At 33.3% G+C, this 21830-nt stretch overlaps 1 protein-coding gene across 3 annotated transcripts; it reads left to right on the plus strand.

Moving 5' to 3' along the window:
• Nucleotide 1: 1 nt before the first annotated feature.
• Nucleotides 2-20806, plus strand: LOC123533153 (cilia- and flagella-associated protein 119-like). 3 transcript variants are annotated; one of them, XM_053519349.1, is made up of 10 exons: nucleotides 2-85; nucleotides 8011-8042; nucleotides 8407-8472; nucleotides 15761-15930; nucleotides 16324-16394; nucleotides 16959-17075; nucleotides 17594-17654; nucleotides 18371-18475; nucleotides 19115-19204; nucleotides 20488-20806. In XM_053519349.1, exons 1-10 carry the CDS (start codon nucleotides 17-19, stop codon nucleotides 20682-20684), a joined length of 978 nt encoding a protein of 325 aa, XP_053375324.1. In that variant the 5' UTR covers nucleotides 2-16; the 3' UTR covers nucleotides 20685-20806. The 3 variants fall into 3 exon arrangements, with proteins under 3 accessions (XP_053375324.1, XP_053375326.1, XP_053375325.1); XM_053519350.1 differs by lacking the exon at nucleotides 2-85 and adding an exon at nucleotides 4731-4863; XM_053519351.1 differs by lacking the exon at nucleotides 18371-18475.
• Nucleotides 20807-21830: the final 1024 nt, after the last annotated feature.

The raw sequence follows: 21830 nt of genomic DNA on the forward strand, positions 1-21830 counted from the left end.
AAGGGGAGTAATCCAGATGTGTTCTTCGCGCCCTTTATTGATCGTACCTGTCATACTCAATTGGAAATTTAATATTCGGCCTAGGGTGAATTTTAATTTGAAAACAAAATCTTAAAGCAGACTGACTAGTTGACTGCAACAATGTCTGATTTATTTGTGCTTTGATGTATGATTCAGTTAAAATGAATCTTTTTTTCGCAATCCATTCAAATTAGTTGAAACCAGGAAGGTCTAATACGTATCAGTTGTTCCAGTTGAAACGCAGCATTATTTTGTATTTCGTGTAATATGAAGTTTTAACTGCTACAATTTCAATTTCGTTTGTCTCTGTCCTTTCAAGTTCAATTTTTATCCAGGTTTGAAGAACATGACCCTCCAAAGGTATTTCATATTGAAAGAAGAAGGAAAATACGGATATTTAACACTTTTCAGTGTATTTTAGTTTCATTGATATCCGTAGAAGACTGCATAATTGATGATTTTACTAGTATGCACGATAGCTTTCTAATATAAGCTTAAAATGTATCTGTCGCGGGGCTCGTGTTTCCATGGTAACGCATTTTCTCTAATTTTTAAACAACTATGTATCAAAATAGGGGTTTTCGACGGCTTCAGTGCCATTCTGTTAATGATAAACATGGAATATTTGGGTAATATTATTAGCAAAATACCAAGCACTTTACATGGTACCCTATTTTTCTTAAAGTTTAAAGTAACCATGGCAACAGAGATGTTTAAAATAGCTTATATCTTGCTTTTTGTCGTTATTTCTTATAAAAAATATTGAATAAGATTATCTTTCTAGTTGATTTAGCTTTAAAACATATAATTTCTAACGTATGTAATATTTTCGTGTTATTTGCATTTATTTAAACAAATTTCACAGCTTAGAATACTTACAGCAGTACCCCTCGTCTGGCATTTTTCATGGAAAAATCGTTAAGCATCCTGCTTTTATTCTCATAGATATTGTTAAAAATGAAAATAAAAAGCCGAAGCTGTGTTTCTTAAATAGACCAGTGTCAACGCTTTTGAATTTTACATTTAGATACATAGGTCACGGGCTTCGTTTCCATGGTAACATCAATTCAATTCAAGAAACCACAATTTTCTACTGAAATTTGAACAATTTTAGATCTTACTTTTAGTATATATGTAACAAATTATCAACAGAACCTGAAAAATAGGTATTACAAACCAAACTGCGAGATTTTTTATTTGAAAATGGCCGTAACAAGTAACTTTTCACCCAACTATATTCCAAATAACATTGGTTACCATCATCCATTTTCTTACATTCCGCATAACATTTCGATATAACTACATAAAAGAAGCAAAATATTAAATATTATTCAGAGCAAAAGACTCATTAAAAAATTTCAGCAAATAATGGTTATTTGAAAATAGTTAAAATAAAGAAAATGCACAGAATTACATACTTTTAAGATAAAAGCTATAAATTTTGCGTGGTAACTGACACGTAACGTCATGCCGTCAATGACGTCATTTTAAGACAACATTGTTTTGAAGCGTTTCTGCGGCAATTTATTCCTTATTTCTGCATTATTAAACCATAAAGCATCAGATCGAAGACAGGTTCATGATTTGTTTTCAGAAGAATGAATATACAAACACATTTAGTTTGTCGTAAACGTCGTCGTAAATCGTCACGTTAGCTTCCGGTTGGACATGCGCACATACAAATATGAAGGTAACCTACCTCCTTAAGAGAAACACTGTTGAATATTTTTGAAATGATAAAAACCTCCATAACGACGAAATCGCCATAACATATGCCGCTTTCTGGTAAGTGTGTTTTAACATAGTCGGAACGCACTTAAAGCGAAGTAGTTCCATATTAAAATATACAGGTTATTGAATTACTCCAGATAAAAGTTTCTAGTTTACTGTTTTATAATGCAAATCTTTTGATGACGTGTGTAACTTTCTAAAGTCCCCAACTTTTACCAAGAAGATTCAATAAGCAGATTCACAACATATAGATATATTTTTATGTAATTTAGGCATTACCCGTTTTCAGTCCTTTGAACAAACCATTATAAGTTTTTAAAAAAAAACACACACACTCAATTTGCAACCTACATGCATTATAATTGGCAGCCGCCCCATCCAAAATACATTTTGTCAGCTATAACTGCATAATTATATAGCCTTTAATCAGTGAAATTCAATACCACGTCGATACTTCGTGGATAGTATAAATATTGTTACTTTTGTTGCTGTTGATTCATTCAAAAGCATTTTGTAGTAACATGAACAATGCTTCTTATTCCAGATCATTTTAGATCAATACCTTTGCAGCATTCTTAGACAATGTTTGGTATGACTGTGTTGAGTTCTGTGTTCAATACTACCCGTAGCTGTACTCTTACCCTTATAATTGACATAGATAAAGATTGTATAAGAATAAACTCTTTAAAACAGTCGTACTAGTCTCAAAATGATAAGAAGGTTTTAAAGTGATTTTTTTTCCTGATAGGATTTATTCTTCTCATTGTTAGAACTTTAACTGTTGCCGATTGCAAAGTTTATATTGATCATGTTTCTACGAAATATATTTGTAGGAAGCATTATCCGTCTTTTTGTGGATTCTCTGTTACTCTGTTGTTTTTTTTTTTTATTCCTTGAATGTTAGGAACGTAGGTTTTTTAAAGTTTTTCAACCGAAATGTGGTCTCCACGACTTATTGAAGTGTCTTTCTTATTGATGTTTACTTTATTTATGTTGCCTGGCGCTAAATTGATGCATGTTATTTTGTCACTTTTTGGAATGACATCCTTTCCCTTTTTGGATTTTTAAAACGGTTATGATAACTATTAAAATAATAAAATATTCAAAAAAGCATCAATTACCTTTAAAATTACTTTACATGCATTATATTGGCCAAAACTAACTGTTCTAAGAAGAAGAACCGGTGCTTCTCAGTTAAAAGTGCCATGTGACGATTGTAAAAAGTCTCCCCATATTTGGCCTCAGTGTTGTTATATTTTCTGGTCCTTTGGGATCACGGAGAACATTCATTTTTACTATTATACAATTTCGCCTATACCGGTGCTAATGGGCGTGAGGGGTTTTGCCCCTTTCATTACCTCTCATGAACAGACTGAATCAAACCGAGCCTGTCATTATGTTGCTTGGTTGCGTTCAGTGCTTCCAAAGTATCTTTTCGCAGGTTCATGAACAGGTTTAATCAAACCGAGCCTGCAACATTTTCTTTTTTGTCGTGTTTAGCAACCTGTGAAGTTTCCACTTTTCTCTATTTTATTAATAATAGTCTGTTTTCAACTGTCTTAATGTTTGATATAAATTGTTATTCGCACTGCTGCTTCTCTAAGGGACTGCAATGCTTCGTCAGACAGAAAGGAACCACTTATTATATATATGAATTACGTCTTTATGATTCAAAGTTGATGATTCCAATTTGTTTTTCATGGTATTAAAGTCTTTTCCCCCGATGTACCTAAATAATCTATCAACCTCGTCACCTCACAGTCGTCTACCCCACGATTACCTTTCTCATTGACTGCTATAGGTTACAAATTGGTCTCAGGTAATGCTGGAAAAGCGGTAAGATATGTAGGGCATGGAATTCAATCTTAGTATAACGCTAGGTCCTGCACATTTCACGTGGTAAATCCTCAATAAAATTCCTCTTTCTACTTCAACCCCTGTAAATTATGCAAAATACCCGAGCACTTATTTGTTCACAAGCTAAACTTGAAAACCAACATCTCTAGCATAGAATACCAACATTTTGAACACTTATTATCTGAAAAGAAATATAAAATAATCAAATCTACATGAAGATCCTTTGGAGGCATAGAATGGAAATCTCGCAGAATACAAATGTGTTTTTTTAGTCTGTTTTACAGAAAAAAAACGCACTGTACGAAAACTGTTTAGCATATGAATACATGCATGAATACAGCTGCAGATGACTCTAAAATAGAATCTAATATGTTGAATTTTGCTCAACCTGGGCAAGAGGGAGTGGACGGTAGCTTGCATTTCCACTACCGTCTATGAACAGGCTCAATCAAACCGAGTTTGCGACAATTTCGTTGATGTCGTGTTGGGCGACTTGTGGTTTACCATTTTTAAAAACATTAAAAACATGAAGTAGAATGAAAATATTTGTTTAAAGCACATAACCATCGTAAAATATTGCATGTAGTGTTGTTCACTTGATGTAATATATATACTTTGATCTTACACTGACACAAACAAATGCCGTTTATATTTTCATTTAAATAAAAAGAAACAGAAAACAGGCACAAAGTTAATTTATTTCATTTTTCTGGGTTTAGAGTAACACCGACACAATTTAAATCATAAGGCGAAGTTTCCAGCTTTTGTTGGTTGGGAAAGGCCTCATTTGCCCCTCCAGGCATTGTTTCAGACATGAGTGAGCACCTGGGTAGTTCCACCGATATACCGTTAGCCAGCTTCCTTACATGAAGAATTCTACACCCAAGTGACTCTATTTTCGATTTCATGCCAGCGACGGACAAGGAACTCTAAACACCCGAAATGGCATAGATAAATCTCCAAATGCCATATCCAATGAAATAATTATTTCACAGAAAAGTTCTTTGAATGGCCTTCTACTAACCTTCTTACAAGTCAGTTATAAAATTAACATAATAACCACAACAAGATGAATTTTCTTTGATTTAGTTAAATTTCTTTGGGTACATTTGTAATTGGGTACGTTTATAACGGAAGTGTATGCGTCTATGACAACAAGAAACGCTTTAATTAAATCCCAATTTATACCTTTCACACAAAAATATGATTTTACCAGATGAGCCAAAAGCACCAGAAGTGCCAAAGATTATCCAGGTTTAAAAATGATAATTGCTGATTTTGTAAAACTCTGTGCAGATAAAATTAATGAGAAAACGAATAATGCTGTTATTCGTACTCAATCTTTTTCGAACTTGCAGAATAGTGATATTTTTTCACCAATCCTTTGATACTGGTTTTTATTATAAAAAAAAGTATTTCTTTGAAAACAGTTGTCCAGTAAATTGTAGCCAAAACATATCAGATCATGAAAGATACAAAAATAAATTGTAAAAGGTGTAGAACATTAGAGACTCTAATTACATTTATTGAATGCTTTTAAAATCTTTGTGAAATTTGTCAGATTTGTTATATCAATGTGGTCAATTCATAGGAAAAGTTATTCAAGTATTTATTACCATAAGTTTTATTTACAGTCCATCAACAAAAAAATATGGCAGTGCCCGTACGAAAAAGTACGCCCATACTTTAGGCGGAAACCGCCCAGAAAAATAAGGCGGTTTCCATCTTATGTTGCTATTAAGCATAATATCGGCCTTAGTGAGACCTTAGGGAGAATAGGGCTCGAAATATGCAAATTTTTTCCTGTTAGTAAGGCGGAAACCGCTTAAATTGGCGTAAAAATGTTTAAGCAGGAAAAAATTCTGTCTAAGGATATTCTCTGCTTAGGCAGAAAAAAATACCCAGAAAAGTTTGACCGGAATAAAATCCGCCTTATGTAAAACATAAAAAAGTACCCTTAGTATTTATCTTGAGCATGAAGCTTTTCACATTTCACTAGATTCATTTTGCTTTGCCAAATACAATTCATTAATAAGACTGTGAGCTTTAATTTTACAAATATATCAGCTGTGGATATACAAATATATCAGCTGAATAAGCATGGACATGTCATGAACTACTGATTATTAATACTGAAATTATCATTAATGTTTGGTGCCAGTGCCATACTTTTGTGATAAAATGTCTATAATTATGGCAATAATTATGATACTAACTTAGACTTCAAATCTTATTTAAATCGTTTGCTACTTTGTAAATGCTATGCATTATACATGTACTTTTGAAATGTAAGTAATTAACAAAATCTGATAGTGATTTGGTTAAAACAGAAAAGATGTTCATTAAATCCTCTACACCTTAATTTGCTATTTCTTAAGGTTTATAATAGTAAATTAATTAAATTCTAACTTATCACAAATATATAATGTAATCCTTAGTCTAGTCTACTTAACTAACAACATCCCATGTATAAATGCCTTCAGAAAATGCTTTCTCTCTAAACAGGAGCCACAACATCTGGATGTAATAAACTCACTGGACCCTTACAGTGATCCTATTTCAAATTAATTGATATACAATTACCACCTTCCGAAATTCCGCCTTATCTTAGTAAAGCCATTTTTTCTTAGTTCAAAATTTCCCCTTATTTTATCTGAGAATTCCGCCTAGTGAGAATGCACCTTTTTCTGAAAAGCATTAACCAGAATTTAAGAAAAATTCCGCCTTCCTGTTAGGCGTAATTTTTAGAATAATCCATGTCCGCCTATAGTCTGCCTTTGAATATCGATTTTAACAGGATTACGCCCTTAATACGCTTTAATTCAGAGCGGATTCCGCCTTATTTTTTCGTACGGGTGGCTACGATTACGGTACCGTAATCCTAGCCTCCGGTTCTAGGATTACGGAAGTTCCGTATTCCTAGACAACCCTATGAGGATAGGCTAGGATTACGGAAGTATTTAAGAGTCATCAAAAATATGTTAGGACATGCATAAATGATGTTGTAAACTTCTTATTTCACTTTATTAAAATAGCGATTTTTGTTGCCTGCCTTATATTGTTATCTATCTGCCATTTTGGGTTAGTATAATCTTAAACGCTATATTAATGGTGACCCGCGGAAATATTATAGAAATATGAGGGTAAAAGTGAGGTTTAAAAAATATTCTATACTTTGATTTTTTTATTTATAACCATATTGTATGTTATAAAGACCATTTGTGTTGATTTGATGACAAAAATTGCAGGTATATATGAAACAATTAGATAATTCTATCATATTTCCGCGTGCCACCATTAAGATTATACTAACCCAAAACAGCGGACCGATAGCACGAAATAATAGTGAAATAAGTTATTTTACAATGTCATTTATGCATGTCCTAACATATATTTGATGCCTCTTAAATACTTCCGTAATCCTAGCCTATCCTCATAGGGTTGTCTAGGAATACGGAACTTCCGTAATCCTAGAACCAGAGGGTAGGATTACGGTACCGTAATCGTAGCCACTGCCAAAAAATATACACATCATAAGTTTTGAATGAACTTTTTAACCGACTGTTTGAGCTGTCTTAAATTACACCCAATGTAAATGATAATGATTGATATTATATATTATGATTAGTCAAAATAATTCGACGTTCAGATTGTTTTATATTTGCGACGGGCAATCTAAACATCAAAACTTTGAAGGACCGAAATAATGGAGGATAAATCACAGTACACAGTCATGTAAAGTTATTGGTTTTATCGCTTGCGCATATCGGGGTGTAGACACGTGGTAAATGTTAATCGTGTGTAGTACAAACATAGGTTTAAATCACCAGAAAATTCGTAATTTTGGATATTTGATATTTTTTTAAATAAATCAATGAGGAATTGAATTCCCTTTCAATACATGTAAGTTTTATTTGAATTTATGGCCAATTCGTGAAATAATCGGCATTTAAACCTATAGCATGTAAAGTGTCGGCAGCGATGAAAATTTCATCGGAAATTGCTTCAATTATTTTGGTCTTTCGAGTGTTTGACGCGAGTGGGGATATTGCCCATATGAAAAAATTATCTCAATATTTCCTAAGATCGTGTCAAATTAGTTGGACTAATATTATGATGTAAATGTTTATAAGCTGCATTTTTCTTCCTTTGTATTTAATGTGATAGAAATCTAGTATTGTCTTAACCTTCTTTCTCTAAACTTCTTTTTGTTTTATAAGCCTAAATATACCTTAAAATTAACTCTCTTTTAATGCTGATATATGGTTTGTTTATTTATAAATCTGTTGCTTGCAAAATAGCTGTTAAAATGTTTATGTTTTACAATATTCAATATTAATTAATTGTTTTCTAGTATCTTGCAATATTTAATTACATATGTTGATTTGTTTTATATTTCAGCCAAGAAATCACAAAGCTAAAGTCAGTGTCTGGTAAGTAAATTGTTTCAAATGATTCTAGGCATTTAGCATTATGCGATTCAAATCTAAAGTTCTTGAAATTGAATTTTTGTTTGTTTGGAAGCATAACGTTCTAACTTTTCAAGAATTCTGAATTTTTATTTTAAAATATCAAACAAGCTGGATTTATAAACCATTTATATTAACAACATTTAACTTGCACTTTATATGTTATTATACCAATGTATAAATCATTTTTACATATTTGAATACAGGTTTCATAACTATAAACTTTAAGCAAATTCCTCTTCAAATTAATTTAACAGGCAGTAAGCAGGCAGGGTACATTTCATTAGAAATAAGAGTTTGTTTGATAATAAATATTTTTTTGTTTCAGGGCTGATTTGACTGTAGATGATCTTGACAGAATAAATGAGTCCCTAAATGCAGATCATATAAAAATGTAAGTGTTCATTATACAAGTTTCCTAACAATAAAAAGTCTTTTGATGTTGAATATAAGTGTCCATTATCATGATTATAGTTTTCTGACACAAAAGGTATCATAATGCTGTTAAAAAGTGTCCGTTATAATTTCCTGACAACAGAGAATCTCTGAATTCTAATTATAACTGTCAGTTGTAATTTCCTGAAAAGATAGGTTCTTTTAGTGCTGTTTGTAAGTGTCCATTATAATTTTCTGACAATAGAGGGTCTTTAAATGCTGTTAAACTATATGTCCGTTAAAAATTTCTGATAACAAAGGATCTAGCTGTCAGTGCTGACTTATAAGTGTCCATTATAATTTCCTGAAAACAAACCACAAAAAACTTTAAATGCTGTTTACAAGACTAAGTGTCCATTATAATTTTCTGAAAACAAAGAGTCGTTAAATGATGTTTATAAGTGTCCATCATACAGAGGTCATAGAGACATACCTAATGACACTAAAAAATTGACTCACGGCATTCTGGAATAAAAGCGACGTTCTGTTACAATGGAAACAGTAAAATTGAAACAGAGTTTGATGCATACAATAATTTACCAGTACTTTAATTACAATTTTCAGTTTCAAAATCTGAACTTTCAGTTACTAATTGTCAGATTTTGAATGTGTAAGTTGTAAGAAAAACTCATAGAAATAATTTTGGGTTGAGTTTTCTAATTAAAATGCTGCTTATCTAAAATACCATAAAAGTAAATAAGACTGACAATTATAATGGTTTGTAAGCACTTTATCATCAGAACTACAAGCGGCTGTTGTTTTGTCTTATTTTTGACCTGGACTTGAAACCTGTCGGGTGACAAAAAGTTATTCAAACATTTATTTAAATGTTTCTACAGAAGAATGTTATTTGAAGATCTACATGTCTCGGTCCAGTGGATTGAATTTAGTGTATTTATTACAATGTCAGAGGGATCATATCATGTCTTATAAATTAATATAAAATGGATTTTAACTATTCCCTTACAGAAGAAAAAGGCCTGCTGCGTACTCTTGCTGTGTACATAGAGCGTATATGATGCGTACATGATGTGTACTGAAATCAATAGTACGCAGGATATACACCACACATACACCGATAGTACGTTTGTAGTACACTTTTGACATGCAAATGAGCTCTGCCGCGTACTACTTGCTGCGTACATGCTGTGGACTACATAGTACACAGGATGTACGCTGGAGGAATTTAGTATGCGGGAAATAGTACGCAGCATGTACGCGGCACATACACTTTTCCTATGCAAATGAGCTTGCGGTGTACTACCCCTGCGGCGTACATGCTGTGTACTCCTGCAGCGTACATGCTGTGTACTCCTGCGGCGTACATGCTGTGTACTCCTGGCCCGAGTCCTGCGGCGTACATGCTGTGTACTCCTGCTGCATACATGCTGTGTACTCGTGTGGCGAAACTGCTGTGATAATGTAAATTCCTTACCCCACCAACTTTCGTATGCAAATGCTGATCATTTGGACAGAAAAAAAACAGAAAAAAGATAAGTGACATGCATCAATAAGTATTTACCCTTACCAAAATAATGTAGATTGATGTTATCAAATAAATTAGTATGCTTTTCTCCATCCACTTTTCAATGAAATAAATCAATTTTTGTAGCATGTAATTTGGTAAACATTTGAAGAAAATGGCGTAACTGCATCAAGGGGAAACAACTTTAATGCAACTAAATATAAGTGTTATGATTTATTATAGACGATGTGTGCGTAGTATGTATTATTTTGATTAAAATCCATCTGAGAACAATCTAGGACTGGAATTATATAAGCATTTATACACTTTTACGTCCGTAAAAGTAGCGCACCAAAAAATTTTGGATTGATTTTTTCCAATGGGGCGAGCGCAATTAGCCAAAAACGTTCTGAAAATATATGAGCGGCAAATCCGATGAATAACTTTTAATTTGGTGAGGCCTTAATGAGTTAACATAATGAGCATTAAAGCCTTTATAAAACATGATAGAATGGTGTTTTGCTTAAGAGTATTCAAATAACAGTGAGAGCTATTAATTCTTCTGATTGAGGCATTATTTGGTAATTATTTCATGTATTACAAAATGTAATGCAACAAAGTTCAAATAAGGCTTTTCAATTATCCAAGTTAGAAAGCTCCAGGATTAATTCAAAATGAAAAAGAATATATTTTTACACTGCATGCAAGGTGCAGCTCAGAAATCACTAAGATGTAAGCTTCACAAATGAACATTGCAAATAGTTTGGCAAATTTTCATTGTTCAGAATACCGGTAATCTGAACTATTCTATGCTATTAAGATAAAAGTTACACGGAAATCAAGTTCTTGCTTCCAAAAAAAAAAAAAAAAATGTACAAATCCTTCCTGCATGAAGTGTACTTCAGACTTTTACCTAAAAAATTCAAAGTATAAACACCAAAAGAAAATGAACAAGTCCCTCCCGCATATATGAAGTTTACTTCCGACTTTAACTTATAAAAAAAAAACTAAGTATAAATGCCAAAAGAAATTGTACAAGTCTTTCCCGCGTATATGAAGTGTACTGCACAAATTTCAAAGTATCTGCGGTGTACATGCAGTGTACTACTTTCTTGTACAAGTCCCTCCTGCGTACATGCAGTGTACTCCTTAAATTTTCAGAGTCTGTGCTGCGTACTTGAAGTGTACTAGTGACCTCCTGCGTACATGCTGTGTACTCGTCGAAATAGTACGCGGCATGTACGCGGCATGCGGTGTATGTAAAATGTACTCCTCTGGCGTACTACTGTGTTCGCGGCATATACACAGCAAATACGCAGCATGTACGCCACAGAGGCTTGCTTCTGTAAGGGTTGTGACAGGGTGATGTTTATGATGTAATTTTTTATATTATATATAATGTTTAAAATAAATATTCAAGATACATTTAACATTTAGACAATGAGATTTATGTAAAGGTAATTAGTTATAAAGCATTAGCTTCAGGCTGATAGTAATTGATAAGTCTTTGAATGTGGGTTCCATACAGGTGTTACAAATTGATGCATATAATCTATGTCTACAATACTGGACCAACTATTGAGGATAGTTATGCCTGATTAAGGTTCAAAGAAAGTAACACCTACTTATCAAGTTCTTTGAGTCTGGGAGTTCTAATAGCAGAAACCATATTGGGATGAGAATAATTAATTATGATTGATATGGGAAGCTACATGTCTATTGGCTAATATTTGTAAAAGGGTGTGTTAATACATGAAAATCTTAAGGGCTGAGGAATGAATGAAAGGGTCGTGAAGAAGGGAGAGGAAAGAGGTAGTGATAGAAGGAAGTAGTGTTAGAAGTTTGACGGAAGAATATTAGTAAATAAATGCAAAGTTACAAATGATGGACATGGATATTGGAATTAAATATTGAAAATAAATATAGTAGAACACAGAAAGCGAGTTGTATGTGTAATTCCCCAAAATGAGTAAGAACAGTCATAATAATAAAGGCGCGAATATGAGCCGGTTATACATGGTGGAGTTAATCCTAAGTAGAGATCCTTGGTGATAGTGAAGAAATATGTGGATTTTGAATTGGGAATATGGTTTCATCTTATTATAAAATGGCAAAGGACAGTAGTGAAATATATGATGTAAATTAAGTATAAGAAATTTTCTCCTAGTACAAGTTAATATAGCAAAATGCCGAGAGCAAAGATGGCAGTCAATGCTCCACAGTATCAAGATGGGCAAAATGTGAACTTTTTCTTGGAAAAATTTGAAAAGGTAGCACAAATAAATCAGTGGACTGAAGAAGAAAAATGTGTGCAATTCTGTTTGGTAATGCCTAAAAGTGCAGAACAGTGGTACTTGAATTTAACAGAAGGTGTAAAAAGGAACTTTGATGACCTTAAGGAGTCTTTTAAAAATCGTTTTGACAATGTCAGTAACCGTGCCAACTTGTACGCTAAATTCATGAACTTGAGTCAAGAAAACAACTCTGTTCAGCAGTATATCGAGAATGTGACCTCCCGTGGTAGACTTCTAAATAAAACTGAAAATGAAATAATGGACAGAATTATATATGGGATGAAGGCAGATATTAAGAAGCATGTTATCATGAAGGAGCCTAAAACTATGGGTGAATTAGTGAAATTTGCTAAGATGGCAGAAGACGTACAAGAGGTATACGATGCTAGAATACCTCTTAACCAAACACCTGAATCAAATGGGCCAACGGGGCAGGACTCAACAGGCAATCTATCTGGGCAACAAACCTACAGACAACAACAACCATGGCGGCACAACCCCTACAGAAGACAAGGATTTACTCAGAAACAGAAGAACAAGTGTATTCATTGTGGTAGGTGCAACCATTTGTCTTCTGATTGCTATTTTAGGAATGCCACTTGTCATATTTGCAAAAAGATAGGGCATACAGCAAGGGTACATCAGTTAGCTAGTAAATAGGGATACGAGCCTGTCCCACAAAATTTGGGGATGGACATAGTAGGGAAAATTTAAATAATGGCACAAATATTGGGAAAGCCTATCAAAATCAAATTGGGAATGAGAAAAATTTAGTTGATGTAAGATTGGGAAAATTTTCAGTGGCTGCTATGTTAGATAGTGGCGCCTCAATTTCATGTATTACTTTATCAATGTACAAACATGCTGGCCTTAGTAAAGAGTTCCAAATGTCGGATTCTGAAATTAAACATGCTGAAACTGTTGATGGTACGTCAATGTCCATTATTGGAAAAATTTGTGTCCCAATGACTATTTGCAGGCTTACATTAATGCAGACCTTCTTGTTTACAAGGCTAAGTACAGAAACAGTGACGGAGGGAACTGTAAAAGTGTCTGGGTTTACAGTGGTGACCTGCCAGAGGATGTGAGGAAAAACTTCCATACAAAGTACACATTCTCTGGTAAGGCCCGTAAATTCCGGCGGCCTTAGTTGTGAAGCTGGTGAAGGGAATTTTATACAGCAAATTATGCTTACCTAATTGTATTAGATAGTTTGTCAAATGATATTAAATGATATCAGCAAATCTTAACCACAGCATTAACTTTACATATGGTGTTGAATGGTCTAAATTTGGTTTGATGGAATTTTGATGTTTGTGAATGCAAATTACAAATTAAAATCTTGCAAGTACTTTGGTTTAACTTTCTGGGGGTTGGGTTGCACAAGCATTTATTATTCTTACTTGAACCTGATTTGTTTATTTATGGCTGTATAGTCAAGTTACATGCATAGTGATACCCATGTGATAATAAAAATTCTGTAGTTCAAAATGTATGTAATAATAAACATACAGAGCAAAAAGTCTGTCCGGAAAGACTTAAAAATATAAAATGATGGAGTTTAACATAAAATTGTGTCCTAGTAACACCAACAGTTTACATGTTCTTGAAGAATATTAGCTCCAAAGGAAGGGAATTAGAGGGAAACGTCTAGTTAAAGACTTTTAGTATCCAGGTTCTCTTTCAAAATTAGTAAGCTATAGATATATCCTTGGGGAAAGTATAGATTTGTCATGGTGCAATTAATATATGCTCTTGCTGTGAAGTATTTATGAGTAAAATCCAAGATGTGTACTCTGAGAAGTTTAATATGTAAGTTCACAAGGCATTCTTATGGTAGAAATCAGAAACACTGGTTGTACTGAGATTTAAATAAAACAAAAAGAAAATGAAAACAGTGTAAAAGTACATTTGATGTGTAAAATTTATGAGTAATGTGATTAGAGATAGTGACTTTAAATAGATACTCATAAAGAGGCCGAGTGGAACTTTTTGTACAGTGTGATGTGATCGTGAAATACAGACAAACGAACACTGAATACAGTGAATTCAGACAATCATTTATACAATGAATTCAGACAATCATTTTAACTGTACACTGAAATATTTTGCTGTAATTATTTGATCACTTTTATATTCTTTGTAACTTGATACTGAGGATGATAAAAAAATGTAATTAAGAATAACATTTTATCTTCATGATGATGATTATGATGAATAGTAGTATAAGGTAGACTGCTGGCAAGTTAGTCTTTGTATAAAGTTTATGCCCCCCAAAAAAAAAAAAAAAGGCATATTGTAGTTTCTTTCTTAAAATGTTTTCGAAAAGAAAGGAATTTGTTAAGCTAGCATTTATAAGTAAAATAAGAGTGCATTTTACGATTTCTTTCTTAAAATAATTTCGAATGGAAAGGAGTTTTGTGACTAATTGCACATATAATTATTAGTCATAAAAAGATATTAGATAATAAAATGATAGTGATCAATTTTCTCGAATCAATATCATTGTAATATCATCATGGTTGTTTTATATGTTGATGTGATGCATGCCACAATTTACGAAATGTTGTTTTACCATGTCCATCATACTTAAATGTCAAATATAACGAAGTATTTGATGTCTTTAAGTTTTGTAATGATGTTTATTATGTAATTTTTATATTGAGGTAATTCTTTTTATATGAAGTTGCGAGTCTTTACAATATTTCAATATTTACTGTGTTCAAAATGAAATAATTTGCGGAGCAAATTTTTAGAGAGTATGAGGATGTGTGACAGGGTGATGTTTATGATGTAATTTTTTATATTATATATAATGTTTAAAATAAATATTCAAGATACATTTAACATTTAGACAATGAGATTTATGTAAAGGTAATTAGTTATAAAGCATTAGCTTCAGGCTGATAGTAATTGATAAGTCTTTGAATGTGGGTTCCATACAGGTGTTACAAATTGATGCATATAATCTATGCATGTCTACAATACTGGACCAACTATTGAGGATAGTTATGCCTGATTAAGGTTCAAAGAAAGTAACACCTACTTATCAAGTTCTTTGAGTCTGGGAGTTCTAATAGCAGAAACCATATTGGGATGAGAATAATTAATTATGATTGATATGGGAAGCTACATGTCTATTGGCTAATATTTGTAAAAGGGTGTGTTAATACATGAAAATCTTAAGGGTTGAGGAATGAATGAAAGGGTCGTGAAGAAGGGAGAGGAAAGAGGTAGTGATAGAAGGAAGTAGTGTTAGAAGTTTGACGGAAGAATATTAGTAAATAAATGCAAAGTTACAAATGATGGACATGGATATTGGAATTAAATATTGAAAATAAATATAGTAGAACACAGAAAGCGAGTTGTATGTGTTAATTCCCCAAAATGAGTAAGAACAGTCATAATAATAAAGGCGCGAATATGAGCCGGTTATACTATTTTGAAAATACAAATCTGAAAATTGTATAAATTGCCTGTCTTTTCAGGGTTCTAGCAGACATATTTCACCTAGATGACCACAAATCAAGTCTGAAGACTGGTATAGTTATGGATCTGTACTACTATACACTACAGTTTGCGAGAGAAAACAGATTCTCTAAAGAACAGACTTCAGCTTTCTTTTCCATTGTGAAGAAAACACATGAAGTTTGCATAGGTATTTTTCTATATATTATAAAATTATTAGTTTTTAAACAAGCTTAACTTACCAGTTGCATTATGGATATTGATATGACGTGGATGCATAACGACCCTTTGCAGTTTCCATGTAATTATGTTTTATTGTTAGGCAGTTTGGCTTTCTTGGAAATAAGTATAGCTCATTTTGCACATCATACTCCATAAAACCGGAGAATATGCCAAAATGGCATACCGAGAACACGTACTTTAATGATTGTCATAATTAAGTGGTATGTTACCTTAAAACTACATTGAATGTGTTGTTAGTGGATTGTACTAACAACTTCAGTTAAAAGGGGCATTTGATTATATATGTTATCTTTGTTTAAGACAATTTCCTATGGCTGTTTTTTTTTCTTCATATTTTCAGAGACACCATTTGGGAATCTAGATGAGACATTTTCATACTTCAAAGAGTTGGTATTGTGTCATGCTGTAAATGTAAGTACATTGTGACTCAGTCCCTTCAAACCTGATGTAATGTAGTTTAACCTTTACCCTGCTAAGTGTCTAAAATGGACTGGTCCATCATTCAATTTGGGTGGCACCACATTATTCAAAGGGGTGTTCACTGAAAATTTACTGACTGAATAGCAAACACAGTGCAAATCATGATCAGCCTGCACGGACGTGCATGGTTATGTTTGTGACTATGAAGAACAAAATTTCAAAGATGATCGTACAGATACGTTTGAAGAGGCAGAATAAAGATTTATCCTGATATGTCTGGCTTTATTATGTGCTTTCATGGCTAATGTATTAAATGCTACTTTCAGGTTAATAAATGTACTCTTCTTTCAAATGCAGCAGTCTTCAGCAAAACTGCTTTTGGCCAAGCCCCATCATACATGACCTTTTCAGCAGCAAACCTGACAAATATTTAGGATCACCTGATCAAAATCCGATTGTTTACAACCTGAAAAAGATTTTGCTACAAGTTGCATTTTATCCTTAGTTTAGGATAGGTAACTCTTAGAGTCCTATATTTTTTCTTGTATATTTCAGCGACCACCCCACAGTATAGAACTGTTTACGGCAGATCAAGTTAGACTTATCACAGAATACACAGTGAATTCGTACTTCAGACATTTCAAAATGTACAAATATGCTTTCACACCTATGGTAAGAATATTATGTACCTGTTTTAACATAATTGCTTTATTTTGGCTCAAATTTTGGATATTAAGTATGCATATACATGTACTATAATATGTGTGTCTAATTTTAGTAACAATTCGTCTGTCACTTACCATTCTTATCATTGTGTTGATGATATATTTTCTGATTCATAAAAATTAAATTACATGTACCTTCCATTTTCTTTGTTTATTAATTTCACTTCATTTTAATTCTGAACAAGTTTGTTACTTAAATTGTCATTTTTGAGGATGGTTTTAAAATCATGCCAGACTCAGTAGTAAATAACTAAATGCATGAAATGTGCATAATGTTGTTGTCATTAAAGCACTGTTAGAAATGACACGCCCTTGATGTAAAATTTAAAAACTTGAAAAACTTTCAGCAAAAGTAGATGCAGTTATGAAAATATAGATATTATTGACATTGAATATTTCTCTGATACATGCAAGCAAAAAATTTAGCAGAATGAATAACCATAACTTTATTATGTATAATTTCAGGTGAGGCTAGATCTATCTATCAATTACATTGGTATTCCACCCACACCTGCACCTTCAGAAGGTAAATATGTCCATACATTTCTGTGTTAAAACCATTGTGAATTACTTCTCAAAAACCATACTCTGGCAATCCAGTTTTTGTTTCTGTTGAATTTAGTAATTTGCGACCCAAGATTTTCTCAACTGTATCTTTCAGGTAAATGTTTTTGTGTCTTTTAATGTGAGCAACAGTATAACTGACAACTTCCCCTGAGCAAACAGTAACTGACAACTTCCCCTGAGCAAACAGTAACTGCCAACTTCCCCTGAGCAAACAGTAACTTACAACTTCCCCACATCATCAAGAAGTGTAGGATGCATGACCTTCATGCACATCATCTTCAGTCATGGAGAACATTATAAATTCTGCCTTGTCTTTGGCCATGTGGTCTATCTGTAGTCAGTTTACCCAGCAGGATAAAATGTTTTATAGAAATTTAATGAAAATGAACTGATGGTATCGGACTATCAGTGCATAATTATTATTAAATCCTCTTTACTGATAATATAATGTGGTGAAACGTTGCTCACTCAAGCATTGATTGTCCTCCCATTTTTAACTTCATTTGCTACAGGAAAAAGTAGCTGGGGCTTCAGACAGCTGTAGCAGGGGGAAATCCCCTCCCCAGACCCTTTAATTACACTTCTGATCCCCTTGCGGCCACAAGTGATCAACGTTTTGCTGTAGCAGTAATTGCTGTACAATGTTTTAAATAGCAATTTATTCAATTCTGTCAGAGACAGAAAGGAAATCTCCAGATGGCAAACTTAGAGCAAGTCCAATGGTATCTGTAGACGAGACTCCTCGGCAATTAACTGCTGATGATGATATCTGGGATCTTGGTAATAAACTGCACATGCATTATGTGAAATCTGCAGTTTGATTTACCATGGTGTTTTGCAACATTTTTCATTCAATTCTGGTGGATTTTTTTAAATCAGAATAAACACTGCAACTTAAAATTTTTGGTTAAAGAATTTTGAATAGCTTAATTTTATTTCCTTTACTCAGACTTAAATGTATAAATTTGCATGGCATGATGTGTATTTGCACTTTATGAAATATGAATATTTTTCTCAATTTTTATTTTTTACTTCGTAGTACATTTTTGATGTGAATAAATGCATTAAAGCTTTTTCCTTTCAGACCTATCAAACAAGCAAATTTGATAGACACCAGTGACATATAGCAACATTTTCTCGGATAAATGCACTTCGCACCTTCTAGAAAATAAAAATATCTTTCTGTTAAAAAAAACCCAACACTTTTCATATGAGAATTTTGTGAACTTTAGAAATATTTTCAGTGTCTGAGTTTCAGTGGAAACTTGATCAAAGATGTGACACATAATGGGTCACTTATTTTTTAAAAAAAGTACATATCACTAAGGAAATATTGTAGACAATAAAAGACCCCAAAGGTGACAATAAAAAAGAAAAGATTTTGCTTGTATACTTGTAATTGAATATTTATTTTTGTAGCTGACGAGGGTGAAGGAGAACCGGCTGTAGACGAGACTACAGCTGAGGGCGAGGGAGAACAAGCAGAGACTGAGAAAACACCAGAACCAGGTAAACTTTACAACCGTGTGTTAGACTGTTAGTCAGTTCAGCGAAATTTTATCTCTTGCAAATGTTTCTGATCAGTAGAAGTAACTGATATTCAAATTGAGGTTCTAGGTTAAGAAATTAAAGGTTTATCAGTAAAACTAGGACATTGAGGACTTGTTTGTCATGTTCAGTCCAACTGTGGTTCAAAGAGATTTGAGATGAAATTTGTTTCTTATTAGCTCATCTGATTTTTTTTTCCACGAGTTATTGTCAAAGCATCGGCTTTGGCGTTGCCTGGTTAAGTTTTATGTTTAGGTCACTTTTTCTCCTCAACAATCAAAGCTATTGCTTTGAAACTTGCAACACTTGTTCTCCATCAAAAGCTGACTCTGTACAGCAAGAAACATAACCCATCCTCCTGCTTTTTGCAAGAATTATGGCCCCTTTTGGACCTAGAAAATCAGATTTCTTGGTTAAGTTTTGTGTTTAGGTCAGCTTTTCTCCTAAACTATCAAAGCTATCACTTTTTCTCCTCAAAAATCAAAGCTATTGCTTTGAAACTTGCAACACTTGTTCTCCATCAAAAGCTGACTCTGTACAGCAAGAAACATAACTCCATCCTGCTTTTTGCAAGAATTATGGCCCCTTTTGGACTTAGAAAATATCAGATTTCTTAGTTAAGTTTTGCATTTAGGTCAACTTTTCTCCTTATGCTTTAAAACTTGGAGCAGTTATTTTGCCATTAAAAGCTGACTCTGCACAGCAGGTACCATAATGCTACATTGTTTTTTTGCAAGAATTATGGCCCCTTTTGGACTTAGAAAATCACGGGTAGGACAATATTTCTATTATACAGAGACAAAAAAATCAGATGGGAGTCTGCAGATGCAAAGCGGTGCTCTTGTCTCTGAGTTTTCACCATAAGCATAATGTATTTTCATTTTGTACATGTTTTATTGTATTCCTTGAAAGATGCGAAAGTTGAATTCTTTCATGTTTATTGGGCAGACACAGATGATTTATGGAAATTTGCAGGTTCTGCCCTTGTTTTAGAAATAATGATCAAAGGGATTTGTTCCTTTCTCCATATTCAGACTAATGTCACAATAAAAACTTACTTGTCCAAGTGACTTTAAACCACACAATGCTAAATAAAGATTAATTGCTGTATTTGTTCATAATTGAACTTTCTTTTCATATAAATGTCTTCCAATATGCTTTCACTGCTTTTGAAATTTCTGCTTAAAATTTAATGGTATGTAGAGCAAAAATATGTAAAAAAAAGTGTTTTTGAACAATTACAGAGGAATCAGCTGCCAGGAAGGAACTTCGGGGAATGATCCAAACATATTTATCCGAGGAGATTAAAAAGATGAAAGTGTCTATGGATGATCAATTAAAAACAACAGAAGAATTATTAAGCAAAAAGTTAGATGTTGCTGAAGGTGGAGGAGCTAAAAAAGGTGGCAGAAATTCAGCAAAAGGAACCAAGAAGAAATAATTGCCACTTTCATAACAAACTTTTTTTCCCCTGTTATTGTGATATTGTGTATATATCTGTAAAGAATATTAACATTTTTGAAATATTGTTTTAATGAAAGTGAATAAATTAAAGAAACATAAGTCTGTTAACATATTTGTAGCGTGTCAAGTGTACAGTATCTTACACCCTTCATTGCTCGAAAGTATGCTGTAGGAATATTGGTTTATAATAACACTACCCTGATCTCTGAGATTTTTATTAACAAATTTAAACATTTATACATAATGTCCAAGCATTGTCTTGAATAGAGTTGTCATTCCTGGCCTCACATTTATCTCTATCAACATCTACGAAATAGTATGTCTGTGTCACATATGTCGAACATTCCGGTTATAATTCAAACATCACATAAAATACATGGAGAGAAAACAAAATGACTGATTGTTTGGATGGATTCCGTGACTGACCAGGTGCAGAAAACCAAACATTCTTAACTGCCCATCTGTTAATTTGTTTTCTATGAACAGTGTAGTGGGAAGTAGACTAGTTGAGGCAGCACAGGAGTGAAAATGTATGAGCCACGCCATGAGAAAACCAACATAGTGGCTTTGCAACCAGCATGGATCCAGACCAGCCTGCGCATGCCCGCAGTCTGGTCTGGATCCATGCTGTTCACTAACGGTTTCTCTAATTGCAATAGGCTATGAAAGCAAACAGCATGGATCCATGGATACAAAGTTTTGTTTAAACGGAGCTTCTGGGTTCAGAATTGACCCCCCCCCCCCCACCCCATGTCTATAAGTATGATACGGACCGCTTTCAACTGATGAGTGATATTTTACTTATTGCCCTTAGGGTTTGTGTGAAGGGGGGTAGAAACAACTGAATTTTTTATTTTTACAGGTTTCATTTATCTCTCTTTATGAGTGAACAAAATCATAAAGAGGTTGTTTAAGTATAAGTTTGAACAAGATCGGACGAAATATTCTCTACAGAGACCCCAAGACAACTGTTGGCAGATGCAAACATCAAAGCTATAACTCCAAATATCTCTTGGTAGGCATAATCGATATATTGTTTTTCATTTGCGGCACAGAATTCAAGCAGCAGATATTTTTTTTTTATTATTTTAACTATTCTAACACATCCTGCTACATCAAAGGT

Source organism: Mercenaria mercenaria, chromosome 12, assembly GCF_021730395.1.
Source record: "Mercenaria mercenaria strain notata chromosome 12, MADL_Memer_1, whole genome shotgun sequence".
Classification (NCBI taxonomy): Eukaryota; Metazoa; Mollusca; class Bivalvia; order Venerida; family Veneridae; genus Mercenaria; species Mercenaria mercenaria.

What these genes read in the sequence shown, in the direction of transcription:
- LOC123533153 (XM_053519349.1), top strand. Translation starts at nt 17, where the DNA reads ATGTGTTCTTCGCGCCCTTTATTGATCGTACCTGTCATACTCAATTGG. An exon ending in AACACATGAAGTTTGCATAG is followed by an intron (nt 15,931 to 16,323) that starts GTATTTTTCTAT and finishes TCATATTTTCAG; the next exon opens with AGACACCATTTGGGAATCTA. An exon ending in AATATGCTTTCACACCTATG is followed by an intron (nt 17,076 to 17,593) that starts GTAAGAATATTA and finishes GTATAATTTCAG; the next exon opens with GTGAGGCTAGATCTATCTAT.